This window comes from Salmo trutta, chromosome 3, assembly GCF_901001165.1.
Source record: "Salmo trutta chromosome 3, fSalTru1.1, whole genome shotgun sequence".
NCBI classification, from domain to species: domain Eukaryota; kingdom Metazoa; phylum Chordata; class Actinopteri; order Salmoniformes; family Salmonidae; genus Salmo; species Salmo trutta.
Genome location: NC_042959.1, coordinates 50,709,687 through 50,727,416, shown reverse-complemented (window position 1 = coordinate 50,727,416; position 17,730 = coordinate 50,709,687). Strand labels below are relative to the sequence as shown.

The 17,730-nt window shown below is 42.4% G+C and overlaps 1 protein-coding gene across 4 annotated transcripts; it reads right to left on the bottom strand.

Annotated features, from left to right (window-relative positions):
* Positions 1-877: 877 nt before the first annotated feature.
* Positions 878-17,000, bottom strand: LOC115177344 (sialoadhesin-like). Of its 4 annotated transcripts, XM_029738051.1 has the most exons (14): positions 15,795-17,000; positions 15,452-15,706; positions 15,026-15,308; positions 8,908-9,039; positions 8,054-8,143; positions 6,420-6,779; positions 5,977-6,282; positions 5,621-5,884; positions 5,244-5,510; positions 3,731-4,000; positions 3,320-3,625; positions 2,828-2,915; positions 2,630-2,699; positions 878-2,158 (listed from the first exon to the last, which is right to left on the bottom strand). In XM_029738051.1, exons 5-14 carry the CDS (start codon positions 8,103-8,105, stop codon positions 1,649-1,651), a joined length of 2,493 nt encoding a protein of 830 aa, XP_029593911.1. In that variant the 5' UTR covers positions 8,106-8,143; positions 8,908-9,039; positions 15,026-15,308; positions 15,452-15,706; positions 15,795-17,000; the 3' UTR covers positions 878-1,648. The 4 variants fall into 4 exon arrangements, with proteins under 4 accessions (XP_029593911.1, XP_029593904.1, XP_029593919.1 ...); XM_029738044.1 differs by having other exon boundaries at positions 15,026-15,706; XM_029738059.1 differs by having other exon boundaries at positions 8,054-8,139; positions 15,026-15,706.
* Between the last annotated feature and the right edge of the window lie 730 nt (positions 17,001-17,730).

Genomic DNA, 17,730 nt, shown 5'->3' with positions numbered 1-17,730 from the left:
TCTAGCAACTTTGCCCACCTCATAGGGCAACATATACACATTGTTTTTGTCAAAACTTCTCAAGTCCAGTAAATGTTGTTGGGGGTCATTGATGGACAGCAATATTCAAACCTTGGGCTGGATTCAATCCGTATCGCTGAAGTATCACGGAAGATCTACTTAAAAATGTAATTTATGATTGAGCCGATATTTGCAGCGCTTAACGTGAATGTAGTCTCCGCAAACGCGGGAACATTGCCTTTAAATTTCAATCAAGCTATAACTCGGATCTTCCGGAGACAGTACAGGTTCATCAAAGCTGCGACTGAGAGACTGAAAATCAGCTTCTTAATTTGATTTTAATTTAATTTGACTTCGGCGATTCAGATTGAATCCGGATTGAATCCAGCAGATTTAAGTCAGGACTGAGACTGGACCATTCAGAAACACTCAACAGCTATTGGAAAGCCATTCTTGTTTGTCTTTGAGATTAAAATGTATGTAGTTGACTCGCTGAAAAATACAACTCTATCCCAGTGTTTGGTATTCAGAAGGGAGGGTTTCTAACTTTTTATCTGGGCTTTGCTCCTTTCATATTTATTATGATCCTGACAAACTCCCCAATCCCTGCCGGGGTCAAGCATACCAATAACACGATGCCGCCACAAACAGGAGGATCAACAACATTGCATTCACTCCACATACTGGCCTATATAGAAAAGTAAAAAGGAGGAAGCCTGTGTTTAAAAAAAAAACACTCCAAATCATCCATTCTGTTTGCAACAAGGCTGTTAAGTAATACTGCAAGAAAACACAGCAAATAAATACACTTTTTGTCCTAAATTAAAAACCACAGGCCAAATCCAGAACTACACAACACAGAGTGAAACCCTTTGTATTTTCAAGTATTGTGGATTGTACTGACATATCTGCTTTACAATCAGTGACAAGGTTTGAATATTGTTGTCCATCAATGACTCCCAAACCAAATGTTCTAAGCTTGAGCTATTTTGACAAAAACAATGGGCATGTGTTACCCTAAGAGTTGTGCAAAGTTCGTACAATCTTATTCAAAATGATTCACAGCTATAATAGCGGCCAAAGGTGCTTCCACCAAGTATTACCTCTGGGGTGTGAAGACATACGCAATCAAGACATCTTCATTTTTTTTGTTCTATTAAATTGTAAAAAAAAAAATGGTATAATTGTTCTTTCACTTTGAAAATGTGGAGTTGGTTGTGTAGATCAGCAGGACAAAATCTAATGTATTCCCTAATTGGATTTAATCTTAAACCGAAATAGCCAAATCCACTAATTTGAAGGGGTGTCCACATACTTTTGTATATATTGTGTGTATAGAGATGCAAATCTAACTGATGAACAGACACTGTAGAATGACTGTTGTTAAAAAAAGGTGGACGTAGTGTTTCTACAGTTTGAAAGGTGACGATGATGTCTCTGCAGTGCATTATGGGTGATTTTTCACAACCTTGCACTAGCTTATCTGCACATAAGCTTTACTCTCTCTATACAGCAGCTTACTGTGCCTTTATACTCTCCTCCTCTTCCTCTTATCTAACTCAGGTTTTCCCTAATTTGCCTCAGATATGACCTGACCATGACATATGTTCCCATACCTTACCTCCTCTTCACCATTAGAGGAATCTTTCTACTTAGAAAGCAGTGTCACCTCATCCACAACTGTTTCTGCTGTGTTGTGCTGCTCAGATTGTCCCAGTGGGGCCTCTGTAGACTCCTGGACACTGAGGGCAGAATTAGTCACGCCATGTAGCTCTGGCAGCGCAGAATCCTTTGCAGCTTCTTCTTCCCCATCACTCTCGTGCCCTGCCTGGGTTTCTTCTAAGACTTTAGCTCCATGGTCTTCAGCGTGATCCCCCTGCTCCAGATTGGCCTCCTTCTTCCCAGCCCCTCCCTTGATACTACCTGTGGAGTGCAGACGGATCACTGCGTACTCTGCCGTTTTGGAGGCGACTCCCCTGATCTCTCCCTCCCCCTCCCCCTGCTTGGACACCTTGGCCTGGAGTTTGGTGAAGTTCAAGTTGGCGTAGTGGAGTATGTCTGTGTCGTCAATTTCCCTGTCCACTGTCCTGTTGGGCCCGAGGGCCTCCTCCAGCATGGCTTTATTGACATAGACATTGTCCTCTTCCTGAAACAGGGTCTGAGGGGTAAGCATCACATTAGAGGGGTTTATATGCTTACTGGCAGAGTTTTTTTATGCGGACTCCTATTAGCTGTAACTGCCTGGTGTCCACACAAAACACAATGCAAAACAATCATATGAGCAAATCAACCACTGGATAGGAAAGGGCTAGTTGTTAGTTAGTTGTTTAACATGAGATCCAGACAATATGGTTGCAAAATACTTGATTACAGTAATGAACCACTGCATTCTAAACTGACTTGAGTTCCTCTTCATGCACACGGTTGATTTTTGCATATTTACATATTTACTTCCATCAGCCAAGCTACTCGCAATCTTTCACTGCAACAAAAATACCAGTATCTAGGATATGGAATAGGGTGTTCATGCACACTCTTCTGTGAAATATGTATATCAATGCCTTTCCACATTGTTAAACTGTAAGCACATACACTTGTGCAATGTCGGAATGTCAGTGTAGTTAGTTACCTCATCAGTCACTATGAACTCTGCTGTGTCCTTCTGTCTTTTGTTTGGTGATTGCCTGGCTCTCCTACGCCTGAGAGCAAAACAACAGAGATGTTAAGATAATGTCGTCAAATGCCAGTCCAGACAAAAATTTGACCGATCTATCCAAAGGTCTTTTACATTATCGTACCTGCCCTGGCCCCTGTGTCAGTCACTTACTTGCAGATGAGAAGCAGTGGGATACACAGGAGCATCATCACTCCTGCCCCCACACCAGCCCCGATCAACAGAGAGATTAGGTGGAAACCTTCACAATCACAACATAGAGAAAACAAATGAGGTGTAAAACAAGCACCGCCATTCCTTCTTTGTATTAAAAATCCTTCTTATTTGGCGATGTGAGAGCTTGGGACTATGAGGTTCTATCTGCATAAAGATGTTTCTGAGATAATTGGTTTTAAAGTTCTGAATCCTCATTGGTTTGAATGGTGTCAGCCATTTTTATCTTGTATTATTTTGAACTGAACAACATGAATAGGGGTATTTTTACTATATACACAGAGAACATTGAACAGAACAAGGCTATGTCAATAACTACAAAAAATAAAGATAGAACCTTATAGTTCCAAGCTCTTGAATGGTTCATGGGACCGGGGGGACTGTTAGCAACTAATTCTGGTGTAGAGCAGGACAAACGTCTCCTAACTGTACCTTCATATGTTTTCATTGATGTTAAGTTAAATGAGAAGCTGTCAAAACCATCAATGTTGGAGCTGAGGCAGACCAGACTCGGTATTTCCTCTTCCTGTGGTTGGCGGATGGTGAGGGAGCTCCTCAGGCCTGCTCGGCCCATTGGCTCTTCCCTGATGATGGTGTTAGTGGAGTGATTGACAGACTCTCCAGCCAATTGCCACACCAGTGTGGGAGCAGGGTTTCCAAAGCTATCACAGAAACATCTGATTTGAGATGTAGCTGAAATCCGGATGCAGCGAGAGGTGTTCTGGATCTCTGAAGCAACTACACCGAACAGACAGGGAGGTCACAATTATTGTTAATAGTTCATTCACATTAATGAGTGATTGCCATTCATAATCAGTAGAATAAATACTGTACAGTACATACATGTCACATCGATATTGATGGCTTCAGAGTTCTGCAGTCCATGGACATTCTGAGCCTCACAGTAGTAATGTTCATTTGAAAGCCTGGTTACATTGAAGATGTTGAGGTTCTCTTCAGACCCTACAATGTCCTTCTCCCATCCCTCAACTCTGTACCAGGTGTAGTTATTCACTGCTGGGTTGGCATTGCTGCTGCAAGTCAGAGTCACAGAGCTGCCCTCTGCTACTGAGCTAGAGGGACTGACTGACACTGAGGTGTTCTTGGGGGGATCTGGAAGAAAACAGTGCATTATACACTTCTCAACAGTGTTGTTAGTCTGCCTATCCATACTTCCCATGCTACATGTCTGTAATTCTATACAATAAAGCCAGCTGTGAGCCAGATTCCGTTGCCATACCTAAGCCAGATCCTTTCCACAATAAGGGCCAAACCTGGGCTGGCATATAGATGTGGCCCAGTTACCACTTTTAATTACACCAGAAGTGGGCCGCATCCAACTTGATAGGCTAGGTCTAGCTTTTTCATGGCAATGATCTGGCTAAGTTAAGGCAATCAAACCTGGCCCACTTTTGGACCGTTAATTCCAAGTGTTTACTAGGCCACATAAACACGCCGGAGGATTGTAAAGGGGGGCTGGATTTGGGCAATAATAATTTTGCTTTCTAGGTTTGTCTTCGGAAACCCTTCAGTTGAGATAAAACACAAATCTTGACTAGATTGCCAATGACAATACAGAACAAACAGCCATGCATAAACATATTCACACTGCCATACAAACTCAACAACAGGCTTCAGTGATGGAGGGCCATTGACACACACACACACACAGTAAAGATTCATGGTTGTCACGCAACAGGACAATGGCCCACTGTCATTGGACCAGACAGTCTGGGCACTGGCGTGAACCCATGACCCAGACGTTGGCCACACACCAGGTGTGGCTGGCCACAGCAGCTGGATGTGTGCCTCAACACAGTCATATTCAACCAGTTATAAATAGATTGTTTATAGCATCTTGGTAACACTTTACAATAAGGTTATGGATTAGCATCAACTATATTAGTGAAAGGTTCTACATGTACCATTTCCAAATGATGGCTAAAATATGACATGTTCCTTTACCATTAGTAAATGATTAACAAATGCATTGACACAATTTAACGATACATTAGTTGATGCCAAATAATGTAGCCTTATGGTAAAGTGTTAGCAGCGTCTTGATGTTTCTATGTTTCTGTTCCTACACTAGGAGCTATACTGTATTATACCCAGGGATGGAAATTAAGCTAGCCTGCTAACCCGTGGCTAGTACTTTTCAGACCGGGCTAGTAGAAAATGTGAACCGACTAGCCCGCCAGCTAGTGACATTTTGTCTTTTCAAATATTGCGTGGCATATATTTTGGACCCAGGTTAGTAAAAATTGCAGTATACTATCCTGGCTGTCCAGTGCCCAAAATCCTTAAATTACATCCCTTATCATACCATTGCAAAAGTATAATGTATATAACTTACATTGAATATCCAGCTGAACAACTGTGGCTTTTTCCGTACCAAGTGCATGCAGTGCTTCACAGCAGTACTCCCCACTATCACTTGCTTTACTGTCTAAGGTGAAGCTCTCTCCAGATCCTAAAGTGACAGCCTCAGTCCCATTGATTTTGTACCAGGTGTAGTTTTTCACTGCTGGGTTGGCATTGCTGTTGCAGGTCAGGGTCACAGAGCTGCCCTCTACTACTGAACCAGAGGGACTGACTGACACTGAGGTGTTCTTGGGAGGGTCTGGGGGAAAGAAACAATAGATATTGTACGCCAAGAGTCAATTTAGTGTGTGTTATGATACTGTCCATAGTTGAAAATATTGTTCATATTTGGTTTCATTGTGTACATACATATTCCATCTAGTTGAATGACAGATGAGTTCTCGGCTCCATGGTCATTGATGGTTTCACAGTAGAAGTAACTATCATCTGCTGGTACCTGGACAGTTAGCATTCTGCTAGCCCCCACTGTTGAAACCTGTTCTCCAATAACTCTGTACCAGTTGTAGCGCCCCACTGCTGGGTTGGCATTGCTGCTGCAGGTCAGAGTCACAGAGCTGCCCTCTAACACTGAACCAGAGGGACTGACTGATACTGAGGTGTTCTTGGGAGAGTCTGAGGGAGAGTGCAGAGAAAGTTGTCAAATTCTATAGAAATAAATAACTTACCATACATGAATCAAACTTACCATGCATGAATCAACTTACAAAGAACAGTGACTGTCAGATACGTTTTGGATGATTTATCACTCTTGCCAGCTTGTCGTTTGTACAGCGCAGTGCAGGAGATCTTCTCTCCATGGTGGACATGTGAAGCGGTAAAGTTCAGGAGAGAAGTTATGACTTGATTCGGAGTCTCCTGCAAATCCTCCACACTGTCATTCAGTGTGGGGGTCCATGTCAGAGTTGGAGGGAGTGAGGGACAGGGGGCTGCAGCAGAGCAGATCAAACTCACTGAGGTCCCCTCCATCACATCCACTGTTGCTGGACTTAGAGTGGGTTTGGATGGATACTCTGAGGGAGTAAAAAAAACAACCTTTTATTACATGAACAGTGCATTAAATACAGCCAGTTCAAACCTGCAACTTAAATGAACACAACACATCACAACACACACAACACAGAAATAGCATATTCTAATGATACTCTACCTGTTACATCAATTGTGACACGTCCTGGAAAATTATATTTCAGAGCATTGTCACATTCAAGTCTGAAACAAAAGTAGTCATTGAAATAAGATGTGAAGTCATTCAGGATTGTGGTGCATTCCTTCTGCTGCAAGTTCCCAGTTAGATTCCCTTGAATGGTGTTTAAGCCTGTTCCTGTGAGACTAGAATCAAACACGTGTACTCTTCTCCATCCTTTCCTCCATATTCCTTTACATGAAGCTGTGAGGGACGACTCATATCCAGATCCCAGTGTAAATGAGCAGGGAATGGCCACACAAGATCCACTGAGAGCCTCTATATTCTGAGGCATCAGAGCTGCAAAGTCTAGGCACAGAACACCTGAAATACACACAACAAACTATTAGACTTAGGTTATTTTCAACTTCACTAGGTTGTTGTTTTTTCCTACAAACCGTAAAAGAATATGTTGGCTAGTTATTTAGCGATGTGCAGAATAATCTGGCTAGTATTTTGGGGGGATGTAGCAATGCTAGTAGACATGGATTGTATAAACTATCGCTTTAAAAACCCAGTGCAAAGGTTTTTATCTCAATATGACATTATTTCTGGCTAACAATAAAGCAACTTACTGTAATAGTTTTTTTAAATGTTTTTTTTTTTGTTTGTTTTAATTCTCAAGCAAGAATTTTGCTAGGACTGTCTTGGAGTGGGGAAGGGAACAAAATGGTGCATTAACCACAGTGTGAACCTTAAAGCGAAGTTATTGGCAGAGAGGTTTGAAACGCTCTTTGTTATTGGTCTATTAACTTTACCCGCCTGGTGATTTACATTTTACATTTACATTTTAGTCATTTAGCAGATGCTCTTATCCAGAGTGACTTACAGTAGCGAATGCATACATTTCATACATTTTTTTTTTTCCCCGTACTGGTCCCCTGTGGGAATCGAACCCACAACCCTGGCGTTGCAAACACCATGCTCTACCAACTGAGCCACACGGGACCAGGGAAGTCAAAACTCCACCCACGCAAAACCTGCTGTTTAGAAGATCCTGTATTTCAACCAGCAACTATCAGGAAATAACACCAATCACATTTTTACAGTGTTAGTTCACCAGCTGTTGTATAAATATGATACAAAACACAGGAAAAACTGAATGTTGACTGCACTGGGCTTTTAATAAGGATCAGAACACTAACCATGTTTCCATCCACAGATTTCATGAGAGTAAAGTCATATCGTATAAAAAAAATCATGATGGCAGTAGCTAGGTTAACATTCAATTAGCGACAGATTTTCATGTGAATATTCTAAAATCCGATAAAGAAAATATGTGCAATTTCCCACCAGTGGTGTTTCCACCAAATGGACTTGTTGCAGATAGAAATCACTGCATGATGACATAGTGCACACAACATGTACTTTTTCGCTTACATTTTCATGTACCAAATAAAAATCTAAAGTTCATAGTGTTTCCATCGCATTTTCAACTCATCTTTTCCTTATGCAGATTTTTAAATATTCACATGAAAATCTGTCGCCAATTGGATGGAAACCTAGCTACAGATAACCTATAAAATGTAAATGGTAACGTGCAATGGGAGACGCAAGAAAGCAGTGCATCAGACCCAGCCTTTCCCACAGCGACCCACCTTGCAGTAGATAACCAATGAGGATGAGTCTTTCAGCTCCTGTGATGTGCATGATTCTCTGTATCAGAAATGGCCAGATGAGCTCACTGTCTGGACAGACAGACACACATTCAGTACATTGTCTTAATTTTTTAAACATAAAACTAACAGTGAAAATAACTTTTAATTAAAGTTAAACACATCAAAATGTCGACATTTTAGTTTTGATTTGTCATTAATAGAATGATTCCACACAGATTTTGATTGTAGGGAACTGAAACCACATTGACCCTTTTCTCCACAAGACAGTGTGAGTTTTCTTGCTTTTTTATTTGACATGTTGGCTACACCACAATAATTTGTATCAGAAGGAGATTTGAATCATAGTAACATGAACACATTTCACACATAATAAATATAGAATAAAAAATAAATGATTCAATTGTACCCTAAAGCCAATGAAGATGTGTTGATTCTGAGTAGGTATAAATACCTAAATTAAGCATAATAAAGTCAAACAGGTTCATGTTTTGGGTGTAGATTCATTTCCATTGAAAATACTGACCAATAGAAATGTATTAAGTGTATAGAGCTATGAGCTAATTAGGTTGATATTTGTGCAAATGTAGATGTAGCCTATACCTGACACACTAAAGAAAATGTAGCCTAGTTGAACTTGACAATATCAGCAATTTGATTTTAATTTGATGCAATAAATATCTGAAATGTGTTCCCAAATCCAACTCATCTGAAAATATCAACACCTGGGAACATACACTTTAAAATTTTGCACTCCACATTGCAAAACGATAACAGTCGCATGAATTACCATAACAGAAATAGTACAAACAGAAATAGTGTCTGCGACCTCTTACCAGTATTCACGCGATGGTCATCTGTTCAAATCCAGTGCACAATTCAGGCTTTATAAATGACACCTGAAGCGGTGTTCTGTTGTTCAGCTGCCTGCCTGTCACTGTAGTAGAGAGTCAGAAGAAGTGGCGCTGCTGTTTGCAAGACACAGACATTTCCTTCACTGAATAAGCGTCAACCCCCAAGCGCTAGACTTCCTCTGTAATATCAAATGATCATCAGATTTTTTTACTCACATTTACTAGTGAGATATATCAAGCTTCACAAGGAGGGCAACATCCACTGATTCTTTTAAATGTACGCAAATATATAATCCAGTGGCTAGTAAATTACACAGAAAGCTATAGCCCCTTGCAATAATTATCTTTACTTCTCTTTTTTATAAATGTTTTATGTCAAAGGAATACAATCCAACAGTAATTCGACCAGAGATTTAAATACACAAATGTAATGAAATAGTCAAGTTTCAAGTTTACTTTTTACAACGAGTTCCAGGTTAATGGGGCAATAACTGTTCAAGACATCTGTGGCTGATGGATATTACACATTTGACATGTTGCATAACTTGCTGCTTTCCATAGCTACTACTCAATGGGCTACATTTCAAAGAAGGTTTAAAAGCAGACTTTAATGTGGATATCATAAATGTACAATTCAAAAGGCTTAGAAAAAGAGAAAATTAAATTAATAAATGAATAAAAGTCCCTTTGATGATGAATTGATATAATTGTTTCCCTACACAATTTATACAGTGGCTTGCGAAAGTATTCAACCCGCTTGGCATTTTCCTATATTGTTCCCTTACAACCTGGAATTAAAATAGATTTTTGGGGGGTTTGTATCATTTGATTTACACAACATGCCTACCACTACGAAGATGCAAAATATTTTTTTATTGTGATACAAACAAGAAATAAGACAAAAAAAAAACGGAAAACTTGAGCGTGCATAATTATTCACCCCCCCATAGACAATACTTTGTAGAGCCACCTTTTGCAGTAATTACAGCTGCAAGTCTCTTGGGGTATGTCTCTATAAGCTTGGCACATCTAGCCACTGAGATTTTTGCCCATTCTTCAAGGCAAAACTGCTCAAGCTCCTTCAAGTTGGATGGGTTCCGCTGGTGTACAGCAATCTTTAAGTCATACTACATATTCTCAATTGGATTGAGGTCTGGGCTTTGACTAGGCCATTCCAAGACATTTAACTGTTTCCCCTTAAACCACTCGAGTGTTGCTTTAGCAGTATGCTTAGGGTCATTGTCCTGCTGGAAGGTGAACCTCCGTCCCAGTCTCAAATCTCTGGAAGACTGAAACAGGTTTCCCTCAAGAATTTCCCTATATTTAGCCCCATCCATCATTCCTTCAATTCTGAGCAGTTTCCCAGTACCTGACGATGAAAAACATCCCCACAGCATGATGATGCTGCCACCACCATGCTTCACTGTTGGGATGGTGTTCTTGGGGTAATGGGAGGTGTTAGGTTTGCACCTGACATAGCATTTTCCTTGATGGCCAAAAATCTAAATTGTAGTTTCATCTGACCAGAGTACCTTCTTCCATATGTTTGGGGAGTCTCCTACATGCCAAACATGTTTGCTTATTTTTTTCCTTTAAGCAATGGCTTTTTCTGGCCACTCTTCCGTAACGCCCAGCTCTGTGGAGTGTACGGCTTAAAGTGGTCCTGTGGACAGATACTCCCATCTCTGCCGTGGAGCTTTGCAGCTTCTTCAGGGTTATCTTTGGTCTCTTTGTTGCCTCTGATTAATGCCCTCTTTGCCTGGTCCGTGAGCTTTGGTGGGCGGCCCTCTCATGGCAGGTTTGTTGTGGTGCCATATTCTTTCCATTTTGTTATAATATATTTAATGGTGCTCTGTGGAATGTTCAACGTTTCTGATATTTTTTTATAACCCAACCCTGATCTGTACTTCTCCACAACTTTGTCCCTGACCTTTTTTGCAGAGCTCCTTGGTCTTCATAGTGCCGCTTGCTTGGTGGTGCCCCTTGCTTAGTGCTGTTGCAGACTCTGGGGCCTTTCAGAACAGGTGTATATATACTGAGATCATGTGACAGATCATGTGACACTTAAATAAAGTTCACCTGTGTGCAATCTAACTAATTATTATGACTTCTGGAGGTAATTGGTTGCACCAGATCATATTTAGGGGCTTCATAGCAAAGGGGGTGAATGCATATGCACGCACCACTTTTCCATTTATACATTTTTTTCATTTCACTTCTACAATTTGGACTATTTTGTGTATTACATGAAATCCAAATAAAAGTCCATTTAAATTACAGGTTGTAATGCAACAAAATAGGAAAAATGGCAAGGGGGTGAATACTTTTGCAAGGCACTGTAAACCCTTCAGTGTTGCGTATGTAATATATATATATATATATATATATATATATATATATATATATATATATATATATATATATATATTATAAATGCCATTTAGCAAACACTCTCATCCAAAGTGACTTAAGGACCGTATGAAAGATTCTAGGGGGAGGGGAGGTCCAAAATAGGGGAGAGCGTGCAACTTATTTTTTGCTTTGGGGAGGGTTGTGTTGTTTTTTATTGGATACAGGGGAGGGGAGGGTGTTTTTTTATTGGACACAGGGGAGGATAGTGTGGTTTTTTATTGGACACATGTAAAGGGGTGCGTAACTGGTGGCAGTGAAGTCAGACGCGGGAGAGCAGAACTAGATAATAGCCGGAGCAGTTTAATTTCAAAACCAACAGCATAAATAAATAAATAACCAACATGGGTACAAAACCCGACGCGCACCAGTAAACATGTGCACAAGCACTTACAACAAACAATTCCACACAAAGACATGGGGGAACAGAGGGTTAAATACACAACACTTAATGAGGGAAATGAGAACCAGGTGTGTAGGAAAACAAGACAAAACAAATGGAAAATGAAAAGTGGATCGACGACGGCTAGCAGACCAGTGACGCCAACCACCGAACGAACAAGGAGAGGAACCGACTTCGGTGGAAGTCATGACAGTACCCCCCCTTGACGCGAGGCTCCAGCAGCGTGCCGACATCGGCCTCGAGGACGACCTGGAGGGCGAGATGCAGGGCGATCTGGACGGAGACGGTGGAACTCCCGCAGCATTGAAGGATCCAACACGTCCTCCACCGGAACCACCGGAAATGCCGCCCACTCCCCCGGCCGGTCCTGGCAATAAGACCTCAGAAACCTACCCACATCCTGGTTAACTCTCTCCACCTGCCCGTTACTCTTGGGGTGAAAACCCGAGGTAAGGCTGATGGAGACCCCCAGACGTTCCATGAATGCCCTCCAGACCCTTGAAGTGAACTTGGAACCCCAATCTGACACTATATCCTCAGGCACTCAGTAGTGCCGGAAGACGTGCGTAAACAAGGCCTCCGCAGTCGGTAGGGTCGTAGGGAAACCGGGCAGAGGAAGGAGATGGCAGGACTTAGAGAAACGATCCACAACAACCAGGATCATGGTGTTTCCCTGTGATGGGGGGAGATCGGTCAGCAAATTGATTGACAGGTGCGACCATGGCCATTGTGGAACGGGTAAGGGGTGTAGCTTACCTCTGGGCAGGTGCCTAGGAGCCTTACACTGAGCGCACACCGAGCAAGAGGAAACATAAACCCTCACGTCCTTGGCCAAAGTGGGCCACCAGTACTTCCCACTCAGACAGCGCACCGTCCGACCAATGCCTGGATGACCAGAAGAAGGTGACATGTGGGCCCAATAGATCAGCCGATCACGGACAGCAGACGGAACGTACAGACGCCCAGCGGGACACTGGAGGGGAGCGGGCTCTGCACGTAACGCCTGCTCAATGTCCGCGTCCAGCTCCCACACAGGCAGGAAGCCGGGAGTATGGGGGTGGGATCCATGGGCCACTCCTCTGTGTCATACAGCCGGGACAGTGCGTCTGCCTTCACGTTCTGGGAACCTGGTCTGTAAGAAAGTGTGAAAACAAAACGGGTGAAAAACATGGCCCACCTTGCCTGGCGAGGGTTCAGTCTCCTCGCTGCCCGGATGTACTCCAGATTGCGGTGGTCAGTCCAGATGAGAAAAAGGTGTTTAGCCCCCTCAAGCCAATGTCTCCACACCTTCAGAGCCTTGACGACAGCCAACAGCTCCCGGTCCCCAACGTCATAGTTTCGCTCGGCTGGGAAGAAGGCAGAGGGGCGGAGCTTCGGTGGTGTACCCGAGCACTGAGAGAGCACGGCTCCTATCCCAGCCTCGGACGCATCCACCTCCACTATGAACGCCAAAGAGGGATCCAGATGGGCCAGCACGGGAGCCGAGGTAAACAGAGACCTCAGGTGACCAAAAGCCCTGTCCGCCTCAGCCGACCACTGCAAACATACTGGTCCCCCCTTCAGCAGTGAGGTAATGGGAGCTGCTACCTGACCAAAACCCCGGATAAACCTCCGGTAGTAATTGGCAAACCCTAGAAACCGCTGCAACTCCTTTACCGTGGTGGGAGTCGGCCAATTGCGCATGTCTGAAATGCGGTCACTCTCCATCTCCACCCCTGAGGTGGAAATGCGGTACCCTAGGAAGGAGACGGACTGTGCAAGGAGTTGCAGGAGAAGCACTGCCAGAGCCCTGCAAAATGACCTCCAGCAGGCCACAAATGTGCATGTGTCTGCTCAAACGGTCAGAAACAGACTCCATGAGGGTGGTATGAGGGCCCGACGTCCACAGGTGGGGGTTGTGCTTACAGCCCAACACCGTGCAGGACGTTTAGCATTTGCCAGAGAACACCAAGATTGGCAAATTCGACACTGGCGCCCTGTGCTCTTCACAGATGAAACCAGGTTCACACTGAGCACATGTGACAGACGTGACAGAGTCTGGAGACGCCGTGGAGAACGTTCTGCTGCCTGCAACATCCTCCAGCATGACCGGTTTGGCGGTGGGTCAGTCATGGTGTGGGGTGGCATTTTTTGGGGGGGGGCCGCACAGCCCTCCATGTGCTCGCCAGAGGTAGCCTGACTGCCATTAGGTACCGAGATGAGATCCTCAGACCCCTTGTGAGACCATATGCTGGTGCGCTTGGTCCTGTGTTCCTCCTAATGCAAGACAATGCTAGACCTCATGTGGCTGGAGTGTGTCAGCAGTTCCTGCAAGAGGAAGGCATTGATGCTACGGACTGGCCCGCCCGTTCCCCAGACCTGAATCCAATTGAGCACATCTGGGACATCATGTCTCGCTCCATCCACCAACGCCACGTTGCACCACAGACTGTCCAGGAGTTGGCGGATGCTTTAGTCCAGGTCTGGGAGGAGATCCCTCAGGAGACCATCCGCCACCTCATCAGGAGCATGCCCAGGCGTTGTAGGGAGGCCATACAGGCACGTAGAGGCCACACACACAACTGAGCCTCATTTTGACTTGTTTTAAGGACATTACATCAAAGTTGGATCAGCCTGTAGTGTGGTTTTCCACTTTAATTTTGAGTGTGACTCCAAATCCAGACCTCCATGGGTTGATGAATTGGATTTCCATTGATTCTTTTTGTGTGATTTTGTTGTCAGCACATTCAACTATGTAAAGAAAAAAGTATTTAATAAGATTATTTCTTTCATTCAGATCTAGGATGTGTTGTTTAAGTGTTCCCTTTATTTTTTTGAGCAGTATATTAATTTCTCACTCACAGACTACCAATGACCAAATTACGCTAGATTTTAGTTCTGGGTTAACCAAGATTATATATAAGACTATTTCTGAAGAATGTCCATGAAATAATGAAATACAAGATTCTACTTGCTTAGCAATTACAGTAAGTCCATTTTACCTGATATGTTTATATTTATAGAATCCACAGGACAATGACCACTCCACAGATTATGGATGGAACTGATATTTGAGCTACAAGACATGTTTGAGTTACTTTGTTAGTTACCAAATCCAGTCTTTATACTTGTTGTATGTTTACCAATAGTCTTTATAACGAATTTATACAGGTAATAGCATAATCATTCATTTGTAAAATTGCTTAAAATGTAATTAATTTAATCTTAATTAATTTAATTATACACAATAATCTGTTTAGTCTATGATGGAAATAAAGTACATTCTCATTGTTACAGCAGTATGCCTACCTGTAGTTGTGGAGGTGCAGTGGTGCAGATACACAAAGAAGTTGGACCTATCTTTGCCATAGCTATTTTGTGCTTCACAGCAGAACAGAACTCTCACTGATATCCTGCAGGACCAGAAACTGAGATCTAGACTCCATTGGTTCCATCTTACTCTCATTGACTCTGTACTAGGTGTAGGTCTTCATTGGTGGGTTGGCATTGCTACTACAAGTCAGAGTCACAGAACTGCCCTCTACCGCTGAACTAGAGGGACTGACTGATGCTAATGTATTCCTGGGAGGGTCTGTAAAAAGTTAGAGAAAATTTTAAAAAATGTTACTAGATTTTGTGGTGGGCACCATTTCACCCATTGCTTGCAGTGGGTCAATCTGGTGCATGCTACAATATAGTTTTTTGTATCATTTTTTAAAAATGGACATGGCACACCTAGTTGAATGATAGATGACTTCTGTAATCCAAGATAATTGCTGGCCTCACAGTAGAACTGGCTGTTGTCTGCAGACACCTGGATAGTACGAACTCTTTTAGACCCCGTTGATGTGAACTGTTTTCCATTGACTCTGTACCAGTTGTAGGTCTTCACTGCTTGGTTGGCATTGCTGCTGCAGGTCAGAGTCACAGAGCTGCCCTCTACCACTGAACCAGAGGGACGGACTGAAGTTGAGGTGTACTTGGGAGGGTCTGGGGAAAAGAAAAACATAATGATTTACTATCAACACAAACATGGCCTAACTTATTCCATTATAACCAGAATAACAATTGGACATACATCGAACAGTGATTGTGAGACTTTTCTCCAACGATACATCACTGTTGCCAGCTTCTCGTTTGTAGAGAGGAGTGCAGGAGATTGTCTGTCCATGATGGAGGTATGATGCAGTAGGTCAGAGTAGAACTCATGACTTCAGTTTGGTCCCTTCCCTTGTTTTTTCTTCTCCACACTGTCACCCAGTCTGGGGATCCATGTCAGAGTTGGAAGGAGAATGGGACAGGGGGCTACAGTAGAGCAGATCATACTCACTGATTCCCCGTCATTCACATTCACTGTAGCTGGGATTAGAGTGGGTTGGGGAGGAGTGTCTTCAGGAGATAAAGATGTAATATAGTTTATAACACAAGCTACATCAATGTATTACTGTAACTGACATGGCACAAAGAAATGGCGTATTCTAAAGCATGACATTTTATTGAGTAGCATTTGTGTAATTTTTGCTGAAGTTGTATTCCTGAATTTAGTGACAAGAACTTAGACACTCTCCACCCAATTATTCATTCCTCCACTTAATTAACCACCTGCATAAACATGTGAACACAGTAACTAACCTCAACCACCAGAAATAAAAACACAGATGGAAGACTTTTGTCAAGGTTGAATAAATATTGGGATAGGTAGGAATTGGGATAAGGGATGTTCAGGATACTGGTGCAGTCCTTCTCAAGCAAGTCATCTCTTGTGGGTGCCATTAACACTGGTTTCACGAATCTTCTGTTCCATGTTCCTTTACATGGACGAGAGAGGGATGTCTCATATTTAGGCTCCAGTGTAAATCTACATGGAATGAGCACACAAGATCCACTCAGAGCCTCTATACCGCTGGGAATCAAGACTTCCCCTTTTTGACACAGAACACCTGAAAAACACAACTGAATGTTTAGACTGAGATAAATAGCAAAAACACACCGGTTATGGCTTGCATCTAGAATCCAGTAACACATTAAGCCATATAGAACATAATATATCTAAACCCTTTAAACCTATTCTCAACCGGAATGTAGAGCATGTTTTGGCAATGCATTTTAGAAGTGGATATGAAAAAAATAGTAATTTGAACTTGATTGGTCAACTAAATAAACATACTTTATAATGCATCAATTAACATAACTGATATAACTTTGGGTTTCTGCATTTCAGTGTTGTGGCACTGTAACTATGCCCATTGAAATGACTGTGTAACCCTCTCACCAGGGTCGAATATGACTCTCACAATATTAACTTATGTAGAGTATCTCAACAGCATGGGATGTTAGGTGAGAAGGACATCGCCAATAAGAATTCCTATTGTGAACTATCTAGGGTTATGACAATAGGGTATTAACTTCAGATTAAATGATTAAAGGTTTCTGTTATTGAATCAGGATAAACTATCCCATGCATTAAATTGAAATAATCAATGACTCCACCAAGTCAACATACATAAGGTTCCATATGTGTATTAAAACATTTTCAAAACACAAATACATTTTCAGACACAACATCAAAAAATAAATAAACCCCAATGAGTCATGCACAACCCGTGTCCAAATTATTTCAAGTTTGCTTAAATAAACCGTTGGCGCGCGTTGAAGCTAAAAAAAAATAGATGACACCCAAAAATATCCAGAAGCACCTCACGTTGTGGTTACTCACTACTTAGTAGATATTCCCTCAGCGAAGTATGGCAGTTCCATGCAGGTTTCCTGACAAAGTCCAAGGCAAGCACAGCTACCCATGCAGACAGTACTCCTTAGCCGTAACCGGTATCCCATGGGAACACGAACTCGTTAAGCTTCCCAAGCAATTATCTCCCGGTGTCACACGATGCTAGGCTAACCTCAAGGCTGGCAGATACCTCCACGACGAGACGGTAGCTTCAGTCTTTACTAAGTTTTAACAAAATTATAACAACTCTTTTAGAAAATAAAATATGTATTTCCCTTCATGTCTT

What these genes read in the sequence shown, in the direction of transcription:
- LOC115177344 (XM_029738044.1), bottom strand. Translation starts at nt 8,105, where the DNA reads ATGCACATCACAGGAGCTGAAAGACTCATCCTCATTGGTTATCTACTG. An exon ending in TCTGACAGTCACTGTTCTTT is followed by an intron (nt 5,885 to 5,976) that starts GTAAGTTGATTC and finishes ACTCTCCCTCAG; the next exon opens with ACTCTCCCAAGAACACCTCA. An exon ending in TGTTCAGCTGGATATTCAAT is followed by an intron (nt 4,001 to 5,243) that starts GTAAGTTATATA and finishes GTTTTCTTCCAG; the next exon opens with ATCCCCCCAAGAACACCTCA.